Raw genomic sequence first — 27,941 nt, 5'->3', positions numbered from 1 at the left:
TATTCATTGATTTCAATGGAGTGTTAAAGCCCCCTACTATTATTGTGTTATTGGTACTCTCTCCCTTATGTCTGGTAATATTTCCTTCGCTCTTATGTTCAGTGTATAGATGTTTACCAGAGTTACATCCTCTTGTTGGATCGGCCCCTTTATTATTAAGAAACACCTTCTTTGTTTCTTGTGATAGTCTTTGCTTTAAGGTCTGTTTTGCCTGATAAAAGTATTGCTATGCCAGCTCTTTCTTTGTTTCTGTTTGCATGAAATATATTTTTCTCTCTACTTTCAGTCTATATGTGTTTTTTATCTAAAGTGGGTCTCTTATAGGCAGCATAAGTTCAGGTCTTGTGTTTTTAATCCATTCAGCCACTCTGTGCCTTTTTATTGGAGCACTTAGTCCATTTATATTTAGGTAATTATTGATAGATGTAGTTTGCCATTTTATTTATTGTTTTATAGTTGTGTTTGTAGCTCTTCTCTGTTCTTATTTTCTTGCTCTCTTCTGTTGTATGTTTATAAATTTTTGTAGTATTGTGTTTGTTTTTTTCTCTGTATTGTAAATCTCATATTTTTGTTTTGTGGTTACTACACAGTTGATAGTCACTTAAGTTGGAACACATTTTTAAATCACTACAATTTTTACTCACCCATTCCATGTTTGTTTTTGTCATTTTAAAATTTCTTTTGTCTGTATTCCTTAATTTATTATTGTAATTATACATGATCTCCTGTTTTTGCCTTTTAGCATTTATACTAACTGTATTGTTAGACAATCAATTGCTTTTGCTGTTTGTCTTTGTCAGTGAGCATTTATTCCCTCTATTTCTTATATATATTTTTTATTGTTTTCTACTTATCTCTGTAATATTTCTTGTAATACTAGTTTAGTGGTGACAGACTCCTGTAGCTTTTTCTTGTTTGGGAAATTCTGTATCTCCTATTTGATTGTGAGGGATAGCCTTGTGAGGTAGAGTAATCTTGGCTATAGGTTTTTGTCTGTAGTCACTTTGAACATTTTGTGGCATCCCCCTCTGGCCTGCAAAGTTTCTGTTGGGAAATCATCTGACAGTCTGATTGAGAGGTCCCTTGTACATGACTAACTGCTTTGCTCTTGCTACTTTTGAGATTCTCTTTTTATTTAACCTTTGGTGTTTTAATTATGATGTGTTTTACATGGGCCTCTTTGGGTTCATCTTGTTTGAGACTCTCTATGCTTCCTAGACTTGTATGTGTATTTTCTTTGCCAGGTTAGGTAAGTTTTCAGTCATTATTTTTTTCAAATAGATTTTCAATTCCTTGCTTGCTCTCTTCTTCTGGTACCCCTATGGTATGAATGTTTGTACACTTGATATTATCCTATAAGTCTCTTAAGCTGTCCTCATTTATTTGTTTTTTCTTTTTGCTCTTCTAATTGGGTGTTTTCTGCTACCTTCCAAATCACTGATTCATTTCTGTACTTTATCTAATCTGCTGTTTATTCCCTCTGGTGTACTTTTCATTTTAGTTATTATATTCTTCATTCCTAACTGGTCTTTTCCTTTCTTTTATGTTTTGTATTTCTTCACTGAAGTTCTCACTGAGATTATTGGTTGTTTCCCTAAGTTTGTTGCATATCCTTATAACCCAGTCTTTTGAACTCTGAATCTGGTCGATTGCTTGTCTATCCTGGAAAATGTCCCATGTGCACTTGAGAAAAGTATATACTCTTTTGCTGGATGGAGTGTTCTATATACACCTGTTAGAATGAGGAAGTTTATTGTGTTAAATCCTCTGTGTCTTTTGTTTTCTGTCTGGTTGTTGTGTTCATTTTTGTGAGGAGAGGGTATTGAATTCTCCAACTATTTTTGTAGAACTGTCTATTTGTTCTTTCTGTTCTGTCAAGTTTTTGCTTCAGATATTTTGATGGTCTGTCAGTTGTAAGAATGTTTATAATTGTTACATCTTCTTGCTCTCAAACTTTGTATGAATATAATGTCCTTTTTCTCTTGTATTCTTTCTTGATTTAAAGTCTTTTGTCTGATATCAGTATAGCCACCCCTTCTCTCTTTTGGTTACTGTTTGCATGGAATATCCTTTTCCATCCTTTCACTTTCAGTCTGTATTTGTTTTTGTATTTCAGGTGAATGTCTTGTAGACAGCATATGGTTTGATCTTGTGTTTTTATCCATTCTGCCAATGTATGTCTTTTGATTGGAGAGTTGATTTCATTAACTCTGATCAGGAGGGACTTCAGTAAGTTCAATAACACAGAAAAATTCTGCTCCCTTACAGCTCGGTCCCTATCTCTTTTAGTTGCTGATGTCACAGAATTACATTTTTATACATGGTGTGCCCCAGATCATAAACTAATAATTTTTGAAAATATGTTAGTGTTTTAAATTATGCAGAAAACAAGAGTTAGAGTTACAAACCAAAATTACAGTACTGTTAGCTTTTATACAAATTGGGTTTTTTTTCCCATTAAGTGAATTGATCTCTTAAATATTGTAGAAAACAAAAAAGTGTTGTTATAAACCATTGTTACAATACTAGTATTTTTGGCTTGTATATTTACATTTATTTCTCCATATGGTTTGAATTACTATCTGATGTCTTCATTTTACCTTACTGGACTCTCTTGAGCATTTCTTGCTGGGCAGGAATTTCGTTATGAAATCCTTTAGCTTTTGTCTATCTGGGAATGTCTCCCTCACTTTCAAAGGACAGTTTTGCCAGATATGAGATTATTGGTTGACAGTATTGTTGTTAGTACTTTTAATATATCAGCCCACTGTCCTTTGACCTTCAAAGTTTCTGATGAGAAATCTGATAATTTTTTGTTTTTATTTTTTAAGCATTTTATTTATTTCCTTTCAGAGAGCAGGGAAGGGAGAGAGAGTGAGGTATAAACATCAGTGTGAAGAGAGAAACATCAATTGGTTGCTTCTCACATGTGCCCTGTCCAGGCACTGAACTTCTGATCCAGGCATATGCCCTGACCAGGAATTGAACTGGTGACCCTTTGCTTTGCAGGATGCCACCCAACCAATTAAGCCAAACTGGTCAGGGCTGCTGCTAATTTTATTGAAGCGCTATGGTATGTGACAGTTTCCTGTTGATGGTTTCAAGATTCCCTCTTTGTCTCTGGTTTTAGAAGTTTGATTATAATGTCTTAGTGTGGGTCTCTTTGATTTCATCTTTCTTGAAGTTCTTTGAGCTTTTCGGATTTTTCAATTACAGTTGACATACAGCATTACATTAATTTCAAGTGTGCAACATAGTGATTAGACATTTATAACTTATAAGTGATTATCCATATAAATCTAGTATTTACATGACAGCATACAAATAGTTATTACAATATTACTGACTATATTGTGCTATACTTTACACCCCCATGACTATTTTGTTAACAACCAATTTGTACCTTTTAATCCCTTCCCCTTTTTAACCCATCTGCCCAAGCCCCCTCCCATCTAGTAACCATCAAAATGTTCTCTGTGTCTGAGTTGTTTTATTTCTTCATTTATTTTGTTTTTTTGATTCCACATACAAGTGAAATCATACATATTTGTCTTTGTCTTATTTTACTCAGCACAATATCATCTTTGTCCATCCATGTTGTTGCATATGGCAAGATTTCATTCTTTTTTTTTTATAGCTGAGTTATTACTCAGCTGTAGTCCATTGTATATGTGTACTACTACTTCTTTATCCATTCATCTGTTGATGGACACTTAGGTGGCCTCCATGCCTTGGCTATTGTAAATAATACTGCAGTGAATATATAGATGTTTATGCCTTTTCAATTTAGTGTTTCAGGTTTCTTTGGATAAATACCTGGAAATAGAATTGCTGTGTCCTTCTTTTTCTCTTGTTATAGCCTTTGCTTGCAAGTCTACTTTTTCTGGCATGCTACCCCAGCTTTTTTTGTTGTTGTTGTTACCATGAAATATCTTTCTCCATCCCTTTTCTTTCAGTCTGTGTGAATCTTTTGATTTGAAGTGAGTCTCCAGTAGGCAGCATATGTAAGGGTCTTATTTTCTTCTCCATTCAGCCACCATATGTCTTTTGATTAGAGCATTTAATCCATTTACATTAAAAGTAATTGTTGATAGATATGTAATTATTGCCATTTTCACATTTTTTATCATTTTTCCCCTTTTTCATCTTAAAGGAGTCCCTTTAATATTTCTTATAATACTGGTTTATTAATGATGAACTCCTTTAGTTTTTTCTTGTCTGGGAAGTTCTTTATCTGTCCTTCAATTCTAAATGATAGTCTTGCTGGGTAGAGTAATCTAGGTTGTAGGTCCTTGCTTTTCACCACTTTGAATAGTTTGTGCCAGTCCCTTCTGGCCTGCAAAGTTTCTATTGAGAAATAGCTGACAGTCTTAGGAGAGCTCCCTTGTAGTCAACTAACTGCTTTTGTCTTGCTGTTTTTAAGATTCTCCCTTTGTCTTTAACCATTAGCACTTTAATAAAAGACAAAAGATTTATATGATCTGAAGAGAAACCAGCGTATAACCTTGAGCATTTTAATTATGATCTATCTTGGTGTGGACCTTTGGGTTCATCTTGTGTGGGATGCTATGCTTTCTGGGCTTGTATGTCTTATTTCCTTTGCTAGATTAGGGAAGTTTTCAGTCATTATTTCTTCAAATAGGTTTTCAGTTCCTTGCTCCCTTTCTTCTACTTCTGGCACTCCTATGTTGTGAATGTTGGTATGCTTGATGTTGTCCCAGTGGCTCCTTAAACTATCCTTATTTCTTTTGATTGTTTTTTCTCTTTGTTGTTCTGATTGGGTGTTTTCTGTTACTGTACCTTCCAAAGCACTGATTTGATCATCTGTTTCATTAATCTGTGTTGATTCCCGCTAATGTACGCTTCATTGCAGTTATTGTATTTTTTCATTTTTTTTAATGTTTCTATCTCCACTTTTATGTTTTATGTCTTCTTGTTGAAGTTCTCCCTGAGATCAGCCAGCATCCTCAGAACCAGTGTTTTGAATTCTGCATCTAGTACATTGTTTGTCTCCATTTTGTTTAGTTCTTTTTTTTCTGAAGTTTTGTTCATTTGGAATTTTTTTTGTGTCTCCTCATTCTGGCTGCCTTCTTGTGTTTGTTCCTGTGTATTGGGTAGAGGTGTAACATCTCCCAGTCTTGGCAGAGTGCCCTTATGTAGTAGGTGTCTTGTGGGACCTAGTGGTACAGTCTCCCAGTCACCTGAGCAGGTGTGTCCCTTGTGAGGGCTGTGTGTCCCTCCTGTTGTGAGTCTTGATTGCTGTTGTCATGTTAGTGGGAGGGATTGACCCTGAAGCAGTTTGGTTTTGAATACTGGCTATGAATACAGTGGAGGAACTATTGTATAAGGGGTGACCCTATGGAGCAGGATTTGCTTTAGTGGAGCCCTGGTGCCTGCTGAGATTACCCTTTGAGTGTGTTGTTAGTGGAGGTGGTTGGGTGATGCTCTGGTTTGGTCTGAAATTGGCTACCAGATATGTTGGTTTGGGGTCTCTTGGAAGGTGTTGGCCAAGGTCAGTCGCTGTTTGTGCCCAGCCTGGGGCCATCTGGTATGAGCTACAAAGTGATCTACAGATGGTTGCCACTGTGCTAATTTCGGATATGCCTGAGAGGGCAAAGCTGAGAACTGAGGTTGGCTGTTGGTAGTGTATGGCTTGGGGCTGCTTAGCAAGAGGTGTGGGGCACATAGCAGCCAGATGCTGCTGCTTTAGGGTTTGTGAACCTTTAAGACAGGTGTATCAAACTCATTTTCACTGGGGCCACATAAGCCTCATGGTCGACTTCAAAGGGCCAGAATAATTTTAGGACTGTATAAATAAATGTAATTGCTCCTTAACTGTTATGGAATTAAAATTACATTTGGCCCTTTGAAGGCAACCACAAGGCTTATGTGGCGGCCTGGTGAAAATGAGTTTAACACCTCTGTTTTAGTGGAACACCTGGGACTCCAGCTGCCCTCTGTCTTACTTAACCCCAAATCTGCTGGTTTTCACAGCCAGAAGTTTGGGGACTTCTATCCTGGCATTGGAACTCTGGTCTGGGGATCTTAGTGCAGGGTGGGACTCCTTGCTTTTTAGGGGAGACTGCTATAGCCAAGATATCCCTCTAGATTTTTAAACATTACACGTGGATGTGGGACCAACCCATTTGGCAGCTGTGTCTCTCTTACCAGTCTCAATATGGCCCAATGTGCATTATCTTCTGGAGGGTGGGCCCCTTGCATTACAGGCTTTCCCTGATAGTTCAGTGTTCTGGGAACCCATTTGTATCAGTGTACCAGCTGGCATTGCTATGAGAGGCTGCATTCGGCTTCATTGAATTTTTTTTGAAGACTCTTTCATCACGTTTGCCCATTTCATGATGGGTGATTTACGAGTGCACCTGCCCACACATGGCTGAGTGTCCAGCAGTTTTTGACCAAAAACAGCATGACCCCTATGCCCCACCTTACTTATTTGTCCAATTTTGCCCCAAGCAACTTTTTTCGCTTCTACAGATGAAGAAAGTTTTCAAAGAAATATTTTGCTGATGTGGAAAAGATAAAACAAAAAAAACAGCAGAAGCACTAAAAAGGCATCAAAACTGATGAGTTCAAAAACTGTTTTGAGCAGTGGAAAAAATGTCTTGGTAGAAGTGTTGCATCAAATGGAGAGTGCTTTGAAGGTGACTGAAGTTTAAACATGTAAAAATAAATACACAATTTTAAAAAAATATATTTCAGGTATTTTTGTCTGTCCTTGTATGTTGTTGAGCTGTAGCACTCCTGTTCAGCTAGACTGCAGGGACTGTACATGATGGGTGCTCTGTAGTTCAGTCAGAATTTTGATGTGGTTGTAGAAGTAGGCAACTACAGTGTTTCCCTACTCAGCTATTTTTACCAGAAGCCTTATTGGATATTTCTATTCATATTTTTCATCACATTTTGGAAGTTTTTGGCCATTATTTCTTCACTATTCTTCCTGCTCCTTCTCTTTCTCTCCTCCTTCTGGGGCTTCTTTAATGTGTGGTGTCCATGCCGGTCTGCTCAATTATGTCCCACAGGTCCCTTAGTCTCTGCTTGCTTTTCTCCATTTTTTTTTTCTTTTGGTTTCTCAGACTTGATAATTCTCATTCTTCCATCTTCAAGTTCACTGCTTTTTTCTGCCTGCTCACATATGCCTTTGAAACCCTTTGTGAATTTTTCATTGCAGTTATTAATAGTTTTCAACTCCAGAATTATTATTTTTTGTTTCTTTTTAGGATTTCTATCTCTTCATTGATATTTTCATTTCTTCACACATAATTTTCTTGATTTTCTCCACCTCTTCCTTTAGTTCTTTGGGTTCCTTTAAGACAAATATTTTAAAGTGTTTGTCTGATATAGTTGTCATTTGATCTTTTTCAGGGACAGTTTCTATTAATTTTATTTATTTTTCTTTGGGTTGCATTTTTCCGTTTCTTTGTATTCCTTGTGGTTATTTTTGTAGAACACTAGACATTTAAATTGAATAAGGTGGTAACTCTGGAAATTAAATTCCCCCTCCTCAGGGATTTCTTCTGTTGTTATTATTATTTTTGGTTGTTTATTTTTTAGACTGTCTATGTGCTGAGGTTCAGCCTGAGGTGTAAATTTAATGTTTTCGTAGGTCTTTTCTGAGACTTTCTAGGGCACACATAGTTACTTCCTAATTTTACCCATATATGCAGTGGTTTTGAATGGCCTAGTCTTTAATGCTTCACTTCAAAACAGGAAAGTCGAAAAATGAAGAAGTTAAGAAAAGGGCACTGGCCCTTTAAATTTCCTAGGAGTCACTTAAACCAAAGGTGCAGGGGTTTGCAGCAATGGCAAGAAGAGAAACAATGGCTGTCCTCTGTGGTCAGAAGCAGCAATCAATAATTAGAACACAGATCCCAGATATTTGTAGGATAGGGTTCTTTTGCCCACCCTAGATCCTACAAGTTGTGTGCAGGCCACATCTGGGGATTGGTGCACAGTTGCCTACTATGGGGTTAGGGGATGGATAACTGCTGCTGTGCTAAGAGCTGAAATCACCTGCAATTAACCCATAATTTATCCATCCAAGCGTTCTCCTGGAAGTTGTAAGCTTTGAACAGGCTCTAGAGTTCCAAAATTGGTTCTTGCCTGTGAAATTGGTGTCCAGATGGGGAGAGGGTTAATTCTGGTGCTTCCTGCTCTGCCATCTCCCAGAATCCTCTGCTGGAGCCAGTGTTCTTGATTGGGCTTGAGTCTTCTGTAGGTTGAACAAATCATGGAGTCTTTTCTTGTTTCAGTATTCCATTTGTAGTTGGAATTGATCTCTCCTTACAGATTGGACTCTTGAAGGTATGAAGGGAAGGGCATAAAGATAATTTTGTTGAGATTCTCTGGAAAGAGACATGCTGTGGGTCAGTACACATTTGACTCTTGGAAGGAATGAAAATCAGCAATATGGAAAGCACTCTTGCCTTTTATGATTTTTCACAGAGAAAAATCACTGTGAGAAATTTGGGTGCAGAGCCATAGTGTTTTTGTGTTTTTTTTTTTGTTGTTGTTGTTGTTGTTTTAACAAATCCTAGACTCTTGGCTTTCAGGTGGCCAGCACTGCCACTTTTGATCCTCTCACCAGCAGTGAAGTAAGTAGTGCTCTGACATTTAGTGAGTAGTAGGTACTGAGTACCAGGGATGGTTGGAAGCTCTAGATGCAGAGTCCCTGCTTTCAGGGAGTTTATGCAAACTGCCAAGTGTTCTATGTTTGTTTTAGGACTCTGTTTAAGGAGAGCAGAAGAGGCCATGGGCACCTGACATCAATCCTGTGAGTGTCTCATTGTTTTTATTTCTCAAGACTACTGTCATTTTTATCTTCTTGATGCATCTCCTCTAAACCTTTACTGTGTTCATTTTGTACAGGGCCAAGAAGAAAGTAATAGCTCCTTCCAAAATCAAGGTGAAGGTAAGTCAGTCTGCTTGGATCATATGCCATCTGTTCTCATCTTTTTCTAGCCATGCTCATGAAACCTTAAATGAATGACTATGGCAGCTCATTGAGCTTTGCTGGTCTGGGTGACAGCTCTTCAGGATGGCACTCTTGAGGCTGTACCAAGAGGCAGGCCAGGCCCACCAGAGGGGCCTCGGGTTGTCAGGACAGACCTGAGCCAGGCCACTGAGTACCCTCCATCTTCAGTTCTAGGGAGCAGTACCCACCTGGCCATTTCCCCAGGCTGTTGTGGGGTTAAATGAGGTCTTCCTGACAGGCTTCTGAGGAGTGAAAAGCCCCTGTTTATGTGAGGGTACTATACTGTGATGACCTTTTTATGGAAGAATACACTCCTAGCATAGTTCAGGTTAGTCTATAGCTACAGCAGAAAGGACAGATGGCTTTTTTGAGTTTACCTAGCAGAAATGAAAGAAAGTACAATAATTAGAAAATAGAGACTGAAAATGATCATAGGTATTTCAGAAACCCCTCAATGTAGTAGAAATTGCTGTTTTACTAAATTTTTACTAGTTCCTGAGGCTTTATAATGCTCTTAACCATGACAGAACAACCTGGGAGAATAAGCTGTGCAAATTGTTTATTCCTAAGTATCTGTTGAGCTTCTACAATGTCTGAGACATACTGCATTTAGCACTTGGGGTGTAGGAGTGATGCAAAAGACCCCATTCCTACTCCCATGAAAGGACTTTTCTTTTGAAACCCTGAGGAAACAGGTGCTAGGGAAAACCAAGGAGGAAAAGGAAACTAATTCAAGGTAGTTTCCTGCTGTGTATCACTTTGTGATTATAGCTAAGGGGCATTCTGAGAAATGTGAGTGCCAATAGGGAGAGTGTCTGCTCAAGTCTTGCATTTTTTCAGAAACAGAAAAAAGAAGAGGTTCTCTGTTGGTTGTCTGTGGACTTAGCACCAGAGCATGCTTGGGTAAGCCCAGCTCCAGCCAGCTGGACTTGTTCAAGTCCACGTAGGCCTGCCACCTACTCTCTTTCCCCTTGTTTGTGATTGTATAGGAGGGCCTAATTTTGGGACCTTGTGGTGTTCTCATGCTTACATTCTCACAACAGGGTCAGTGTTGGCATCTTTGGACATTTCTAAACATCAGCATTTCTGCTTTCCTTTAGGAATCATCTACTAAGCCTGATAAAAAGGTTTCCATCCCATCTGGCCAGATTGGCGGCCCTCTGGCTTTGCCTTCAGAACACCTGGGAGGAGGCCTGAGCACTGGAGCTGCAAACAGGGAGCTGCCATCCCAGGCACTGGGCAACCTTGCAAATCCTGCTTCTGCCAGCCTAGAAGACTCATTGGATGGAGACATGATCCATAATTCAGCCTCCTCCTTGGAGGCTGTGTCCAAGGAACTGACTGTGCTGAACAGCAGAGCAAGTGGGAGCTCTGAGTTCACACTGCCTACAGCCTCAAAAGCACCTGCAGAGAAAGTTGCAGGTGTTTTATGTACGGAAGAAAAAAGGAACTTCCCGAAGGCTAGCCCTTCTGCCCCACCACCCTCTAGCTCTCTGCAGTCACCCCTCAATTTTCTGGCTGAACAGGCTCTGGCACTGGGGCAATCCTCTCAGGAGAAAAAACCAGAGAGTTCTGGCTACAAAGAGCTCTCCTGTCAGGCTTCCCTGAGCAAGAGCCTGCCAGAAGGGCACCAGTCCAAAGCAAAACACCATGGTTTGCCACGGACGTCTCATGCACCCCAGGCAGCAGCTCCCGTGCCTGGCCCCCAAGTAAGAGTCTTTCATGCAGGCACTCAGCAGCAAAAGAGTTTCACACCCCCAGCTCCATTTGTCAATAAGCTCCAGGGCCCAAAGCCTTCCTCCCCACAGAGTCATCGTTCCCTCCTCCAGCTCGTGAAGACAGCAGCCAAAGGCCAGAGCTTCCATTCCTCCACACCAGCCTCGTCAGGAGGCACACCAGCCTCCAGCAGCAGTTCTCATAAGGCCCCAACCTTGTCCTCTGCTGCCCTGAGCCATCCATCAAAACAGCACTCAGCCAGCTCTTCAGGGTCATCTTACAAGAATAGTCCCTTTGCCGGCTCTATCTCTAAACACGGGATTTCTTCTGGCACTTCTTCCTCTGGAGGAACACCAGTCCAGAGCTCCACTTCCGGGAATCTACTCCCCAGTGCACAGCCTCCCTCTACAGGACAGCCTGCCAGCCGACCTGTCCCAGGCTCTGCAGTGAAAAAACCACCTGTTTCCCAGAAGCTGACCCTGGTGGCCCCTCCCGGTGGTCCAAATGGAGATTCTAGTGGTGGGACGCAGGGAGTGGCCAAGTTACTGACCTCCTCCCTGAAGCCCAGTGCAGCTAGCAGCGTGACATCTTCTACCTCCTTGCCAGTGAGTGTCTGGGTATAGCAGCTGCCCCCACGGGTCTTGCAGGCAAGGCTACCAGCCTTGCCCTGGTCAGACAGTGAGAACTGACATTGAAGGTGTGGTAGGAACAGTAAGCCCAGAAATCAGAAAGACTGGACTTCTTGTTTTCTGGTCTTATCTGTCCTGTTGGTAAAAATCCCAAGAGAGCCTGAAACTTCTTAGGAGGGTGAGAACTGGTCAGCGTGGTGTTTGCAGGGAGGCTATGAATCTGAGGGGGTAGGGGTGGGGGTACAAAAAGAGCCACAGAACTTTCCTTTTATAGTTTCCTACCTGTCTGTCTCTCCAAAAAAGTCAGTAAAAATAACACTGCCTATCAGATCATTATGTGGAGATGTTCATGCCATAGGAAGATGAGTAACTTCTGAAAGTTATTCTCTTCATTGGGTTTTGAAGGAATCTGCAATTCATAAAGAGGCCATCTGATGGAGTCCATTAGTTGGTGGGGGTTGCCTGTGGGAACTTCAGAATTTTGGATGCAGGTTAGGGAAATAGGAAAAGGATCTTTTCATTTTTCAATATATAAAATGACTGGTTGCAAAGATAAAACTATAGAAAGGTATGTTCAGTAAGGTCTCACTTGCTTCTGCTGTGTTCCACCCAGCAAGGGTTTTTATGTTTCTTTCTAAAAACAAAGATTAATACCTTTGTGTTATTACAATGAATACAAATGTGTGTGTTTTATTTTTATAAATATACACATACACATATTTCAATATACCTACATTTGTGGATGTCTATATATGGTATTCTTCCCTTTCTTTGTTGCGTAATGGAAGTGTATTTGATATCCTATTTTATAAAGTGAACACTGAGTCCTGGTGTTCACTTTACCAGGACAGTTTAGAGACTTTTGTCTTTCTTCTTTGGGGATGCAGACTAGAGTGCTTGCGTAAGGGGCAGCCGACATTTGTGTGCATGTCCTTGCCCTGTGCATTAGCAGGTTTGGTTTGTGAGCAGGCCGTGGACAGGCTGAAGCTCTGACCCTTTTCTGTGTTTACTTCCCAGAAAGGAACGAGTGGGACTGTGCTGCTGACCAGCTCATCGCCCTTAAATCTTCTGTCCTCATCCTACAAGACAGGCAGCCCAAAGCTGCCTGGGGCTGTGAACTCGAACTCCCTGGGGATCATTTCCCCGTTTCCTCTCCATATGCTTTCCTTTAGCGCCGACTCCTCTGCCAAAGCAGGGGTCTCCAAGGATGCCATTGTCACGGGCCCTGCCCCTGGAACATTTCATCATGGCCTCAGTCACAGTAAGTGCTTGTCCCCTTCTCCTCATGCTGGAGGCACAGAAGGTGCCCCAGGAATTCTGCTGTGACCAGTGAGTTCTGTTGTCATGTACCAGGTTTCTGTGTGTGTCTGGTGTGTGGCTATGGGTAACATTGTTGGGGATCGTGCTGAGCCCCTCTTCAGGGGCTTTTACCCAGGGCAGGCCAGTAGGCCATCTGGAGCTCTGGACTGCCGAGGCTGCTTTTCTGTTCCTGTCTTCAATGTGTGTGTTTTGTTCTTTTCTCCCTTCCTGTTTTCTCTCAGGTCTCCTGGCTGGTTTGCACTCCAGCCCGCCCCACGCAGCACCTCTCCCACATGCTGCCGTGTCCACTCACGTCCCGCAGAGTCTGCCAGGTAATTGCCAGGTGGTTGGAGTGCTATGCACACTGTGCACCATTCCCCTCTCCACCCAGTAGATGCCTTGTCGGCTGCCAAAGATTCCAGTGTCTTCACCTTGTTGTCATGTGTTGTCTTGGTTTGTCGTTTGAGGCCGTGGCTCTGTGGGTACTGAGAATAACACAGGCTTCTTCCACTTTGTGATTTCCCCTGGTTCCCTGTCACTGGGTCAGCCTTGTCCCATGTTATCATGGAGGAAGTCATGGTGACCTGTGTGTGAGGCAGAGGAATCCTCAGCCATTGGGGTACTACAGGCCTTTAAATTCAAGCTGCTACGCCTTCCAGCTGATACCAGCCAACAGAAGGCTCTGTAAACTTAGTTGAAATGAAAGGGAAGTCCAAGTAGTAGTGAGAGGTCACAGTGGCAGGGTTTTCAGGAGGGACTTTTACCTCTGATGTAAGTGTATATCCAAGAGAAGAGCAGCTGTCAATTCAGTTCAGATGTAAAAGAGAGTTGGGGGCACAACAGGAGTTGGGGCAGTGTTTCCTTTTTTTGCTTCCTGCTTTTCCTCTGTGAGAGCAGTGGCTTTTCCGAAAGGGACCCTGTATGAGCCCTAGGTTTATACCTGTGAGAAGCTGGCACCTTTGTCATCAGCGACTGGCCTCACCCTGTCCTGGGACCTGATTATTAAATACAGCTAATGGAATGCTGGTGTAGAGCCTCAGGAATCTTGGTTTTGGCCTATTGCATTACAATTCTAGACCTGCTCCAGAAATGACCAGGGGTCACACTGGTCAGGGAGAGCCATTCTTTAGGAAGCTGAGCCTGGAGCCACCCTGGCAGATTGGTCCCTGGTAGGAGTAAGATGGGGAATCGTCCAGCTGGGCATGCCGAGACCTCCTGTACTGAGAGCTCTGGTCTGTCTCTTCCAGATTTGCTCTGGGTCCCTGGCCTCCATGTCCTAGGCTGATCCATTTATAGTGAATGCCAGAGGCCATTTGGGTGCATGAGTAGATTGTAAATCTCCAATATGGAATTGTTAGTTTTCAGAGAAACTGAGAGCAAAGCCTGTATCAATAGTTAACTCCATTTTCCACTGGAGAAACAGTAAAATGTAGTGGACTCACGCAAACTGGTTGCTGCTGTAGCTGAGGTTATAATGTAGGGGTTGCAGAGCTTCCTGGGAGAGGGCTTGTGGTTTTTCAAAAAGAGATTGCACTGCCTCTGCTTGCTTTCAGGTATGTCACCCTTTCAAACTGAAATGATAATTAAAGAGCCATTGGAAAGATGACTGTCGAGCCTGTGGTATTTTCAACACAAAAGGGAAAAGTGCTTTCTTTACCGTTTCTTTCCTGTTTTCCCTCTGGACATTAAGATGCTAACAGAAAAGCATCTATTGCTAAAACAGGCTAACTGAGTAGGTTCTTCTTCTCTCCTCTAGACATTCTTCAGGCTGTAGGATTCCATGAGTAGTTGTAATGAGAAGCTGTCTGGGCATTTTAATTGTGTGGCTTGTTTCTGCCTTGCTTTGTTTTCTATGTGGACTCAAAATGCTAGTGACTTTGAACTTGTCTTTATAGAAACAGAGGGTCTTTTGATGGTCAGAATGCTGATTGCTCCTTGAGTTCAGTATGACTGTCAAACCTCATCATGGAAGGCCGGTTTGTCACAGGAGGGTAGTTGTAGCCAAGTTCTTGACTACATAGTTGTAGGCCCACATTGCATAGCAGAGGTGCTGTCTGTGAACACAGCACTTAGTGAGCAGCTGCCTTCATGGTGCAGAGGGTCTGCAGGCTGCTACAAGTAACGACATACTCAGATCACCTTTGTCAAGTATTTTTGGCTCATTTGAACCTCAGAATACTGAATGTACAGAGGCTCTTGCTGTTTAAGGTGATCTCCTTGAGGTTTGGTTACTACTGCCTTAAGGGAATCAGAGATCCTGAAAGATTTATGTTGTTTTTGCTTATTCTTTTTCAGATGCTTCTCAGCTTCATGGGAAAGGGCCCAGTGTTCCACGGAAATTGTGACCTCTTCAGAGGAAAGGCTGAAAGCTGAACTAGTAGGTCTCTGAAACTGGATAATCAGTGTGCTCTGCCGATTGGTTTTCTTCTGGAGAAGGCGTGAGTGCTAAGTGGAACGTCTCTTGGCATTTGTGACGTGCCTTCAGTTAGGGGAGCAGCATCGTGCTTCTCCAGAGGTACTGACTGGCCTGGTGATCCGGGCCTCGTGGCTTTGTTGTGGACAATCGTTGGAGGGGCAGCTCTAGGTTGGGGAGTGTACTGGGTCATGTATGGAACTCTGGTGGCAGGACTGAGCAGTTGGCACACCTGTGTTGTAAATCTGCCCAATCCCCTGGCATTTGGTCAGAGTACCTCATGGCACCCTACTGGTCAGGGGCTCCTTTTGGCCACACTAGGGTCCCTGGATGTCATGTTTTCCATTCCATCCTCAGACTGTGTGCTCAGTGGACAAAAACCCAAGCTAATGCCACAGTTGGGAAAATTACTCAGAACACCTAGTGTGTGCTCATCGCGGGGGCCAGTTTATCCTCTAAACATGACAATGAAGCTCTTTCAGAGAAAAGACCTTTGTAGATTCAACAATTGTGATAGGATTTTTAAAGACACTTATTTTTAGCTCAGTTTTCATCATTACCATTAAATGCATTGGATAGAATGGGACTGTTCTTCACACGTCATATTTTCGCATGTCATATGGAAGACCTAATTCCAGTGCCTTTATGGTGGAGCAGAACTAGACACACGTACACTTGGCCCTCTGAGTGGATCTCAGATGAAGACCTTTTTAAAAGATGTCTGTACTTAAGACATAGCCAGTTTATTTGAGGTTTTTATTATTGCTCATCATAACCTGTGCCGTCCTGACTTAAAGGTCACCTGGGACTCCAAATCCTAGGTCCCAATTCAGCCAGGGACCCTGTTTGTTTTTTCCAGAGTTCATCAGGTGGGCTGCAGAGCCCCAAAGGCGTCCTTTATCTCTTTGAGGTTGAGGATATGAGGGGTTACAAGTTACAGACAGACATTCCAGTTTATTTTATTTAAAAATCATTCTCAGGCAGAGCTGCAGGTATGGGCCTTTGTGGAGCATCTGCTATATAGATGGCCTTGAAGTCCTAGCGCTCTCCAGGCAGTGGGACTATGCCTGACTTCAGGGTGATTCACCACGGAATTGGAGAGTGTGTCAGAGACAGACTAAGACAACTCTGGAGCTCCCAAGTCATTATGGTGTTCCCATTTAACCATTGGCTGCTTCACAAGGAGTTTTAGGGCATTTGCCTGTCCTGTGAAGTCTGTGCCGTAAGGCAAGTCTGAACTGACTGCTCCAGCTAAGTGATTTCAAGTGTTTTTGAGAGTAAATAGCCTTCTCAGAATGCATAGCTATGTAGAGACACGGGCAGCTCTTTTAGTTCCTGACACCCAGGGCCCAGTACTCAATGCTTCACGCTGAGGTTTGCCTGGTGTCTGGGGAGCAAGGCCTCTGCTCTGACTTACTACATAAGAACCAACACGTGTTTCACATGGGGCTACATGGGTTCCTTATCCCTTTATTATGTATACTTTTTGCAACTTGGATTTCCAGTTTGTTTACAGGATAGTCTTAGGAAGTAGCAAAAGAGCCAAAGAAGAGATTTGTATTGCTGAGCTCAGAGCAGTGCAGAGACCACCCCTGAGCTCCTTTTCTGCCCGTGTCACCGGGTTCCCCCTTGCAGTGCCCCCTCTTCCCCACATACCATTGAGTGTGCAGCTGGAGCAGAATACCCTCATTTGTAGGAATCTAGTGATGCCTCTTGCCTCAGGGAAATGTTTCTTTGATGGGGAGATTTCTTTTTCTTGTTTATGCTTTATTTGTGGTAATGAAAGAGTGAATGACTTAGCCATGGCAAGGCAGATCTACAGGCAGAGCGGGCTCCGGGCCTGGGGGCTGCGGTGCTGCAGGGCTTTCCTTGGTGCAGCTGTTTCTTAGGTGTGAAAGGGGCTGTGGCTTTGGTGCAGCCACTGGGTTGGTGTTAGGGGGTGGTGTGGAAATTGTTAATCTTGTATAAAGCAACTTAATAAATTGTTTCAAGGTTTCCAATACATTGTTTCTCCTTCTTTTCTCTTTACCGTATTTGCTAATAATTCTTACTCCCATAAGAACTGTGATTAGCACTGGTAAATATCTACATAGGATATCCATTTTGGCTGAAAGTCAAGAAGGAATAGGGGTAATAAACCACACATGCAAAAGAGGAAGAAACACATTTAGCATGAAATTAGAGTCAAGCCACCAGGTGTTTATTTTTGTGCTATAAGTGGAGTTCCCTATTACTTTCCATTTTCTTACGTAATACAGATACAGAGAACCCGAAATTTGTTTGGTAAAAAATCAACTATGTAGCACACCTATGTACCAGTTAGAGAATAAGCAAGATCTGTAAGGCACTGAAGCTAAGGCTACCAGCAACACAGTCCACTGTGAAACCACTTTAATTTCAGAACCAGAGAACAGTCTCTAATGGTGCATTTTTCTGGGATAGTCTGGCTAATAGAGGGCCAGACACTGTGCTGGTTTCTTTGCATCCTCTCTGGCACAGATCCCGGATCTGTCTCACCATTAGAAGTCTGATGGAAAGTAGGCTGTCAGCCAAACTCTTGGAGGGGTGTGAGTGCAGGTTGGCAGTCCCAAGGGACCCAGTCCTTTGATGAATGGAAGGGTGTGGGGAAAGAGTTTCTCCAAATGGTGTGCAAAGGCCAGTGCTGCATGGAGTGGCTTGTCTGCATCAGTTGTCTTGTGCTTTAGTAGTATTCAGATTGCTTCCAGGTGTCACACAAAGGGTCTGTTGATAGGAGTGTGTAAGGAAGAGGGAGAGAAAAGAAGGGCTTTGTGATTTTGAATCATTGGAGGATGAAGCAGGTCTCTCACCTGGGTTGAATGATGGTGCAGCCAGTGCCCATTCCTCTTGTACATGAGCTGCACCGAGTAGTTTGGCAGAGAGGGTGTGGGTGGCACACTAAGCTCCTCATGGACTAGGAGCCTGCACAGGGCCAGGGAGAAGACACTAGGGGTAGGTTGTAGGGTAGGAGAGAGCCAGTGTCAACTTCCAAGAAGACCAAAGGCAAGCCTGTGCCTACTTCTGTCCAGACACCAAGACAGCAAGCTCTTGGATGGACATATCCTTGTTGACATAGCGGTCATACTGAGCAGTTGTCAGCCTTCCGTTCTGTAAGGCCTCTTCAATGGAGAACTTCTTGCCAGACTTCCTGTCATGGATTACAGAAGACTCCCCATTGGGACCCTTGACTGATATTTCCTCCCAGTCACACTCCTGACTTCTGAGTTTCACAAACATGTTCCAGTCTATGAGGCCAGCCCGATGGGCTTCTTCTGGGGACAGCTCCCGGCCTGTGTCAGGGTCGATGACCACGATAGAGCGCCGCAGATGGTTCTCCCTCTGCTCCCTCTTGACGGCCACGGAGCCCAGGCGCTTCTGCAGTTCATCGATCTCAAGATCTTTGTCTTTGGAGAGTCTCTTGAGGTCTTCCAGTTCTCTCTCCAGGGACCACAGTTTGGAGTCGAGGTTTGTCCCAGAGTCCACTGTGGTCATGTTTCTTAGGTCTCGTGTTTCCATTGCTGCCATTTCAATTTCTGATTGCAGCCTCCGGGTCTCCAGCTCCAGGTTTTGCCGCTCTAGCTGTAGTTTGTGGTTTTCTTCTCTAAGAAAGTCCAGCTCTTTGGATGACTTGGAGTTGTGGAACTCCAGCTCTGACAGCTTGGCTTCCAGCCGGCTCACCTCCGCGTCCAGTTCTCTCTTGCCCCGGCTCTCCTCCTCCAGGCTGCTCTTAAGCTTCTGAATTTCTTGTTCAGTGTCACCTTTCTCCACCTGGATGCTTTCTGAGAAGACCACCTTTTCCTTGACCTCCATTTTCTCCAGGTTGAGGAGCTGCTGCTTCAGGGTTTCAAGCTCGCTCTCCAGGACCTGCCGCCGGTGCCTTTCTTCCTCCAGCTGGAGTTTGAGTAGGGAGTGCTCCCGGGCCTGCTGGGGGTCCTGCTGCAGCACCACTTTCTGCTTGAGGGTCACTTTCTCTCGGGCTTCCCCCTCCTCCTTCTCCAGGTCAGCAAGCCGTTGCTTTAGCCGCTGTACCTCCAGCTCTGCCTCTCTGCGAGCCTGCCGCTCACGCTCCAGCTCTTCCAGCTGGCGCTCCAGCTCCGCCCGTCTACGCTGTAGCCGCCTCAGCTCCCCTCGGAGGTGGTCAATCTGCCGGAGCTCCACGTCAATGCTCTCCGTGAAGGCATCCACTTCAGCTCGCAAGCCTGGCTCCTCCTCATACCTGACGACCTCCTGTTGGACCACCTTTTCTTTCACCTGGGAAAGCTCCTCCTCCTTCTGTTTGATTTTCTCCTGTTGGGAAGCCCTCTCCCTTTCCAGATCCACTTGCTTTTTCTGTTCCTCTGATAGTCTGGCCCTCAATGACTCTACTTCCTCTTTGGTTTGGGGGTCTTCCTGGAACTGGAGGATCTCCTGGACTACCTCCTTGGTCTGTACCTGGGGTTTAGTGTCTTTCAGGGACTGAATCTCTTGCTTCAGCTGGTAGATCTCTAAATCACACCTTTCAATGAGTCTGGTCTTGTCCACAATCTCCTCCCGGAGCCTCTGAAGCTCTTTCTCCATCTCAGGGTCAGTCTTATACTTAATGACTTCTTTTGTCACTTCTTTGACTTCCACCTGGGGACCCCGCCTCCTCAGTGCCTCCAGCTCGCCCTGGTAGCTCTTGAGCTGTTCCTCGGCACCCCGGTACTTGCGCTCCTGCTCCACAAGTTCCAGGCGGAGGTTGGCCACTTCACTCTCTGCCTTGGGGTCTGGCCGGACGATCTCCCGCACCTTCTCCTGTACCACCACTTTGGCGTTTTCCTCTTCCAAGGCCCAAATCTTTCGGAGCAGCTCACTCTTCTCCCTCTGGTGGGCTCGAGCCTTGGCAGCCTCATCCTCATACTGGCGTTTTAGGTCGCCAGCCTCCCTCTCAGCTGCCATGTCCTTTTCCACCTTGAGCACCTCCTTGACGGTGACCTTCCCCTCAGCCATGGCTCTCTCCTTCTCTAGTCTCTTCAGCTTGTCCTGCAGGAAGCTCAGCTCCTCCTCCTGCTTCTCCCTGCGCTTGCTCTCCCTCTGCTGGTCCTCCTGCAGCTGCCGGTATTCGGCCTCCAGCTGGGGGTCATTCTGCAGTTTCACCACCTCCTTCTCAGTGACCTTCTCCCGTGCATGGCTCTTCTCCTCAGCCAGGGCTGCAATGCGCTGCTGCAGGAGGACCGCCTCTGCTTCCCGGGTGCCCTTCTGCCGCCTCAGCTCCTCCAGCTCCTCCCTCAGTTTCAGGACCTCATCTGCCTGGGATCTGTCTGGCTCAATGCGCAGGACCTCTTTGACTATATACTCCTGTCCCCCATTCCTGGTCTCCTGCTCCAGGGCACGTAGCCGCAGCTGCAGCGCCTCCAGCTCCTCCTGGAGCAGCTGGTTTTTGTGCTGCTCCTCTGTCAGGGTCCGCTGCATCTGCTGGAAGCTCTCCTCAAGTTCAGGGTCTGGAACCTTCTTCAGCACCTCCTTCCTTACCACTGCTTCCTGGGGATTCTGATTCTGCAGAATCTGGATTTCTTCCTGGGCACTCCTGACCTCATTCTCCAGCTGCTGCCTCCGCTCAGTCTCCTCATCCAGTTCCTTCTGAATCTTCCACGTCTCCTCTACTCCGGAGCCCAGCTTGTTCCCTTGCTGGGTCTCATGGGTCACTCCTATCTCTGGCTGCTGAGAAGGAGAAGACAGTGCATGGTTAAAGCCAGACTCTCCACATGGTCTGTTGCCACCTGGTCACTTGTGAACAGGTCAGACTGGTGGTCCTGTGATCTGTAAGGGACCCTATATACTGGGTTCACAGGAGTTCTAGGGTTACGTTTAAAAATGGTAAAACAGCCCAGGCTGGTGTGGCTCAATGGGACTGTGAACCAAAGGGTTGCAGGTTTGATTCCCAGTTTAGGGCACAAGCCTGGGTTGCGGGCCAGGACCCCAGTTAGGGGTGCACAAGAAGCAACCACACATTGATGTTTCTCTCTCTCTTTTTCTCCCTCCCTTCCCCTCTCTAAAAAGAAATAAAATCTTTTAAAAAATAAACTTACAAAAAATATTTTTTTAAATGGTAAAACAGCCCTGGCCAGGTGGCTGACTTGGTTGGAACATCACCCTGTACACTGAAGGGTCACGGGTTTGATCCCTGGCCAGGGCATATACCTAGATTGCAGCTTTGATTCTCAGTCAGGGTGCATATGGCAACTGATGGATGTTTCTCTCTCACATCAATGTGTCTCTCTCTACCCCTGCCCAAACTTTCTCTCCCAAATCAGTTAAACATATCCTTAGGTCAGGCTTTTAAAAAAAAGTGAAACAACTAATTTAGGGTTTTTTTTTTTTTTACAGGCATCTGGTAAAATATTTTTAAAATGTATTAAAGTGTGAAGTGAAATCATAGTTTTCCACCTCTGGTCCTGTACTATTGCTAGAAGGGTATGTATCATCTTAAAGCAAGTATATTTTTAGTGTGTGCCATGTTTGTTTTTCTTCACAGATACTCAATCCCCTGTTCTACACTCGGCTTGTTGCTCTTTATATATGGAGGCAGAACTCCACAGCAGCACAGAGAGCCTGGCCTCCCTGTTTAACAGCTACATGTGGACAGACCATCATTTAATTACCTATTGCTGATCAATATTGAGTTGCTTCCAGTTTCTTGTTATTACAGTGCTGTCATAAACATTAGTGACTTCTAAAAATACTACCTTTTACTGGGTACTCAGTAAATGTCTGTTGGTTGGAATACATAAGTTATACTCAGCAGGGCATTGGCTTGGGCCAGTATTTGCACTGGTGCCGCCCAGCTGCATTTGCAAGGGCCGCTCCCACTAGTTTACAGGCTATTTCCTTGAGGCTGAGTGAGTCTTGTTTCTTACCTGTTAGAACAGTTTTGAGTAGAATGTTGTGTTACACCAAGATTCATTCATTACCTGTCTCAGCAGATTCAGAGCAAACTCCAGGTTCTGCAGCCTCTGTCTGTTGACGGCGTTAACTTCAGTGAACTTGGCAGCGAGAGCCGCTTCCTATAGGAGAGCATTCAGTGAACAGGAGTCAACAGGCTAAGCAAGAAAGAGCTAGGACAAGTTTTGAAAAGTCTGGCATTTGGGTATTGAGGGTAGTAGTTTCTTACTCCTTCCTACCAGGTGTTCTACAGTCTTATTCAGTGGAGAGAAAACTGGATTTAGAGTCAGAAGTCTAAATTCTCAGTGGCCTAGAGCAGATCTCTGTTTGAGTGTTAACGTTCTCATGCATACAGGAAATAACCTCAGCCTCCTATGTACTTACTGGGTCGGGGGGAGCAAAGTGGGAACCTCTCTAATCCATGGCTCTGACCCAGACAATTGTAACAGGTTGTCTTTCTAGGTATATCAATGTCACTGCCCCAGAACAAGTTCATTCTTCTCTTACCAAACCTCTCTGCACCCAGGAGAATTCTCCACCCCGTTTCCCTATTGCACAGACATCATCTCTGAGGTGTGCATGCCGCGCTCCCTGGAAGGCTGGGCAGCTCTGAGAATGCCTAGCCACAGAGCTCACCTCTTCCCTCACTTTGGCAGCAGGGGACTGGAGCCTGGCTCTCTTGCTCACGTGGCTGCTCCTTCCATTCTCCAAGTCAAGAAGGGACCTTAGCTTCTCTGCTTCTAACTCATAGTCCTGGGGGAGAGACATGGCAGAGGGCAGAGAAGGTCAGTTGAGATTGGAATGTTCTTACAGTCCTTCCAGCTGACTGCAGTGGTCTTCCACTCAGCTGTATCCTGTACTGGCTGCCAGGAGTTTTTTTAGAGTCCTCAATACATAATAATATATAGCTACATCCCTGAACAACATGTGAGACCAGAAAAAGTACACCCACAGTTCCCCTCCCTTCTCCCCATGCCTAGAGAGTGATGTTCTGCTTTCTTCATTTAACTCATGTTGCCACCTCCTAAATCTTCTGGTCTGTCAGTTTGATGGCTTTACAATCCATCAAGTGGATGGATGATCATTTACTTAGCCATTCCTCTGCTACCGAACATTTAGGTTATTACTAGTTTGTCTGTCTAGGTTATTTTACTGTTCAAAATAATGCTCTTACAATGATTTTGTTTGTGGTATACTGTTATTATTCTGTATTTTTTCCTTTAGGATAAATTCCCCCCTGGTTTACTGCTTCAAACAGTAGAAAATCCTTTCCTGGTATTTGATGCCTAGTACCATATTTTTTTCCCAAAGGGCTATGCCAGTTTGCAGAGCTGCCAACAGGGCCTGAGGATGATCCTGCCAGGCCCCATGCCTCTCTCCCCAGAGGCCCTGATGTTTTATACTCCGGGCGGATCTCACTTCTCACCTTGACAGCTTGCTGGTATTGCTGGGAATGAGCGCAGACTTTCTGTACTTCCTGTTCCCTTCTTGCTATTTCATCTAGCAGGTTCTACAAAACAATGGAGACTTTAAAAATCAAAATTCTTACATGAAAAACCTTTGGATTTTTTTTGGGGGGGACCTTGATAAATTAGCTGAATTCCTTAAGTCTGAAACTATTTTTCCATAGTACAAAGTACAGTGAAATGGCTTCCTTGCATGCATGTGTTTATTACAAAGGCAGTTCTAAGGCCCTGTGAAGAAGGGCCAAGAAGATAATTGTCTTTGCCTGGAAAAGAATGTTTACTGCATGCTTCAACATGTCAGGCACTGTTCTAATATCTAACTTAGATTATCTCATGCAATCTTCCAACAAGCCTGTAAGTGCCATCATTATCCAGAGGAAGCTGAGAGAGACACAGTAAGGTTGACTTGCCCAAGGGGACACAGCTAATACTGATCTGGGAGTTGAATTTACACTGTTGGGTGCCTGTGTACCTCTCTCTGCAGCACTGCTGCCTTCTGAGAAGCCCAGACTCTGAACTTTGGAAATAGGATTTTCCCATGCAGGTGCTCCTTCTGTTTCTGTAACCATTTGCTTATTCAGCCAGCCTGCACCGAGAGTCACTCGGCCAGGACTCATGCAGGGCACTGAGGAGGGGAAGGTGAGCAAGGCTGTCCTCGTTCTCAGAGAATTAGGTGCTAGGAGCCAGGCAGGGCCAAGGTCCCATAAGATCGCAGCTCTGCCAGGGCAAGTGGCAGCCACTGCCAGGCTCCTCTCCACCAAAGGGCTGACTTTGACCTCTGAGGCCCTGCCCCTTGTGACTGTGTATGCCCATGAATGCAGAAGCAGTTGTCTTACTTTCTGATTCTTCAGCTTGGTCTCCATCTGGCTGAGGCTGTCTGTTTCCTGGGGCTCATAGCTGGGGATGTTGGACAAGAACTGGAGCACATGGTTGTAGCCACTGCAGTAGTCGTCATAAGCAGCCCTGGCACTCCGCAGGCTCTGGGCCCTGCAGAGCAAAGCTGGTCAGGCCTCTGCCCCAGCAGGCAGATGCCTCACTAAAAGCTTCCCCTGTCCCTTTTTAAAGCAGTCACCTCATGTTCTTTTTCTGTGTGTGTTCATTTTTTAAAAAGGTGTGGGACGGGGGTGGGGACCAAATGTAACCCATTTGGAAATAATGTAAACATTCACTAGAAAGGGAGTAGGTAAGCAAATTATAGAACACTAAGTTCCCTCTTCTCTTTGAGGAACAGATAGGTAGGTCCATGTGTACTGACATGCAGAGATACTTACTTCATACTACAGGACCTAAATAACACAGAGCTTAGGAATTTTTTTTTTTTTTAGAAATTTTTTTCACCCAAGGATATGTTTATTGATGTGAGAGGGAGGGGAGGGGAGGGGGGAGGAGGAGAGGAAGAAACATTGAGGAAGAAATGTTGATTGGTTGCCTCCCACATGCGCCCTGACTGGGGATCAAACCCACAACCTTTTGGTGTATGGGATGATGCCCCAACTAACTGAACCACCCAGCTAGGGCTAGGAAATTTTGGAGCTCACCAGAAGTAAAAACAGATCAAAAAGTGTGGGACACAGTAAAAGCAGTGCTGAGAGAAACATGTGGGACTAAGTGTTTATATTAGAAAAGAAGGCTCTCAAATCAACAAGCTAAGCTGCCACCTTAAGAAATAAAAAGAGCAAATTATATCTAATGTGATCAGCAATCAGGAAATACTAAGCAGATATCAATGCAACAGGAAACAAGAAAACAGGAGAAAGAGCACTGAAACCACAGCTAGTTCTTTGAAATGGTCAATAAATTGATAAACCTCAGAATGAATGATCAGGAAAAAATAGAATATACAAATACAGTGAAATAAGATTTAATATCAGGAATGAGAGGCTATCTCCTCAGAACCTGCAGGCAGTAAAAGGATAAGAGTAATATGAAAAATCTTATGTCAATAAATGCAACAACTTGATGAGATGGACAAATTCCTCGAAAGACACAGACTACTGAAGTTGACTCAAAAATAAGATGAATCAAATAGTACCTGTTTAACAAGGTTGAATTTGTAGTTAAAATCCTTCACACACACACACACACACACACACACACACAATTGCAGGCCTATACAGCCTTCATTGGTGAACTCTACCAAGTGTTTAAGGTAGTAATATCACTTCTGTACAAACTCTTCTAGAACACAGAAGAGGAGAAGGGAACACTTACTGATTCATAAGACTGACAAAATATATGACAGGAAAAATAGCAGGATACCATATACATGATATGTTGTCATTTGTGTGTTACCCACCTACCCCAGCTGCTACAGAACACCTTTTTGGAAGCATTCATATGAACCTGGTAGCAGTGCTTACATTGAGGGAAGGGAGCTGGGCATTATAATCACTTTTGAGTGTTTTACTTTGTATTTTTATTGCTTTTTTCAAAAAGCAGAATTTATTAGAAAACAGCCTTTGGTGGTGTCAGCAACGATCCCACTCTTGTGGCCTCAAGGCACACTAGCTCAGCCAAGGCCACCCTTGGCCCCTCACCTGAGCTCAGCCTGCTGGCGGAGGTTGTCGAAGCGCTGGCCTAACTTGTGCACCTCGGCCTCCTGGCGCTCTAGGTCAGGGCAGTGCTCCTGGAAGCGGCTGGCCAGGGAGCTAGAGCACTGCTTGGCTGCCTGCAGGTTCTGCTCCACCTCACTGAGCAGGGATTTCTGGGCCTGCAGCTCGGAGGCCATGGCCTGTGGGGTAGAGAGGCCAACAGTGAGTGCTGTGGTTAGAGTTCCCAAGGGCAGCTGCCAAGGCAGTACTGCCCCAGGTGCCTGGGAACAGCTGCTTTGGTGGGGGTAAGCCTGGGTCTGGGAAGGGACTGGGGCCTTGCCTCTTTCTCCTCAAATCTGGTGGCTGTTTCTGCAATGTTCCATTTTGTTACAATGAACAAACCTGGAAAAACTTAACATCTAAAAAGCCTGTGGCTGAGCCCTGGGTGGTGTGGCTCAGTGGATATAGTGCTGGCCTGAGAATCAAAAGGTCATCGGTTTGGTTCACAGTTAGGGCACATGCCTGCGTTGTGTGCCAGGTCACTAGTTGGGGGTGTGCCAGAGGCAACCAATTGATGTTTCCCTCTTTTCTCCCTTGCCCCATCTCTAAAAATGAATAAAATATTTTAAAAATAAATTGAAATATAATAAAAACCCTGTGTCTGGTTGCATATGCCCTATGATGCTGCAACCACAACTGGAATGGCCAGCTGCTCGCCGCCTCCAGGCTTTGGGGAAGGCTTTGCTCTCTGAGCCCATTTCCTGGGCTCTGAGGTGAAGATCTCAACGTACAGCCAGGATTTTGTGAATTGGTGTGTAAGGTCCTCCCTTGGGCTCATAGACTTGAATATTCATAGTGCTCAGGCAGGCAAATGCTGGGGGTTAGGGGTAGCTGCTTCAGAGATACTGAAAATCTTGAGGGAGAGGGGCTTGTGCACATCTTTGACTTTAAAACCTGGCACCTGATTTCCACAAGCCACTCAAACCGCAGGAGCAGCTGGAATTGGTGCCATGTGCTTCCATTTACAACTTCCAGTTTGGCATACTGCCGGCTTCCAAACCTGGAGAGACTTGCTGCTGGGTATCAGGGCCTCAGTCCTCTCATCAGTCCAGGGCTGCTGGGTGGGAGCATCTCAGCAGAAAGGGTCTGGGAAGGGACTGGGGCCTTGCCTCTGAGTTTCTCCTCATATCTGGTGGACATTTTGTTACAAATCTGGTGGTTCATTTGTTACAATGAACAAAACCTGGAAAGGTAACCTAAAATCCCAGTGGCTGGCAGCACTTGCCCTGTGATCCCAAAGCCCAGGGTCCCCAGACTCACCGCCAGCTCCTGCCTCTTGCTGTCCAGGGCACGGCCACTCTCGGGCACCGTGTCCTCCTGGGTCAGCCGGTTCTCGTATGTGGCTAGCACCTCCCAGCCCTGCTGCAGACTCTTCTCCAAGCGGTTGGCAATGTTGACCCTGAGGATACAGGTCAGGAGTGAAGCGGGTGCCTGCCTGCCTCCTTGATCCCACCAGGCCTCCCTGCTGTCCGCCTGCAACCCACTTTTCCTGGGCCGAGTCCAGCAGCTGCACCAGGCGCTCGTATCTGCGGTTGGTGTCCTCCACCCGGGTCCTTAGCAAGGGTGCACTGCCACTGCCTGGAAGGGCCTGCACGAAGGCCTCACACTCGGCGGTGCTGCGTGCCTTCTCAGGCTCAATCCGCAGCAGCTCATTGGTGATGTTCTGTGGAGACAAGAGGCCCTCCTGTTGGCCACAAGTGGGCAGCCCCCTCGCCCCAGTGTCCTGCAAGCTTCAGGGAGCAGGGAAGGCTGCTGGGGGACCGCTCTGATGGAAATGCATGGCCCTCCCCGGGAGCCTGGAGCCTGAATGGTAGGGGTGGGGGGTGTGCTCTGGTGTCTGCATTTGTACTGAGCACCCAGGGATTCTGAAGCTGGGGACTGCCTCACAAAGGAATAAAATTAACAAGCAGTTGCCAG

The 27,941-nt window shown here is 44.9% G+C and overlaps 2 protein-coding genes across 9 annotated transcripts in view; one reads left to right on the top strand and one right to left on the bottom strand.

Moving 5' to 3' along the window:
• Window positions 1–17,051, top strand: part of UBN1 (ubinuclein 1) — a 58,095-nt gene extending 41,044 nt beyond the window's left edge. For 5 of the 7 annotated variants that reach the window (XM_036020963.1, XM_036020961.1, XM_036020959.1 and 2 more), the window contains 6 exons: window positions 8,741–8,791; window positions 8,887–8,929; window positions 10,093–11,313; window positions 12,355–12,598; window positions 12,879–12,968; window positions 14,932–17,051. In XM_036020963.1, the coding sequence (XP_035876856.1) occupies window positions 8,741–8,791; window positions 8,887–8,929; window positions 10,093–11,313; window positions 12,355–12,598; window positions 12,879–12,968; window positions 14,932–14,981 (1,699 nt within the window). In that variant the 3' untranslated portion in view covers window positions 14,982–17,051. The remainder of the gene's footprint in view (window positions 1–8,740; window positions 8,792–8,886; window positions 8,930–10,092; window positions 11,314–12,354; window positions 12,599–12,878; window positions 12,969–14,931) is intronic. The other 2 variants (XM_036020962.1, XM_036020964.1) reach the window with 1 other exon arrangement.
• A 176-nt stretch (window positions 17,052–17,227) lies between these two features.
• The window catches only part of PPL (periplakin), a 46,251-nt gene continuing 35,537 nt past the window's right edge, over window positions 17,228–27,941 (bottom strand). Inside the window, exons 15-22 of one of the 2 annotated variants that reach the window (XM_028509177.2) lie at window positions 27,509–27,687; window positions 27,285–27,423; window positions 25,971–26,164; window positions 24,270–24,420; window positions 23,394–23,477; window positions 22,604–22,720; window positions 21,997–22,089; window positions 17,228–20,746 (exon numbers count right to left, since the gene is read on the bottom strand). In XM_028509177.2, coding sequence (XP_028364978.1) covers window positions 18,083–20,746; window positions 21,997–22,089; window positions 22,604–22,720; window positions 23,394–23,477; window positions 24,270–24,420; window positions 25,971–26,164; window positions 27,285–27,423; window positions 27,509–27,687 — 3,621 coding nt within the window. In that variant the 3' untranslated portion in view covers window positions 17,228–18,082. The remainder of the gene's footprint in view (window positions 20,747–21,996; window positions 22,090–22,603; window positions 22,721–23,393; window positions 23,478–24,269; window positions 24,421–25,970; window positions 26,165–27,284; window positions 27,424–27,508; window positions 27,688–27,941) is intronic. The other variant, XM_036020958.1, reaches the window with a different exon arrangement.

This window comes from Phyllostomus discolor, chromosome 3, assembly GCF_004126475.2.
Source record: "Phyllostomus discolor isolate MPI-MPIP mPhyDis1 chromosome 3, mPhyDis1.pri.v3, whole genome shotgun sequence".
Lineage (NCBI taxonomy): Eukaryota > Metazoa > Chordata > Mammalia > Chiroptera > Phyllostomidae > Phyllostomus > Phyllostomus discolor.
Note: the sequence above shows the minus strand (reverse complement) of the source record. Positions and strands in the feature narration are given on the sequence as shown.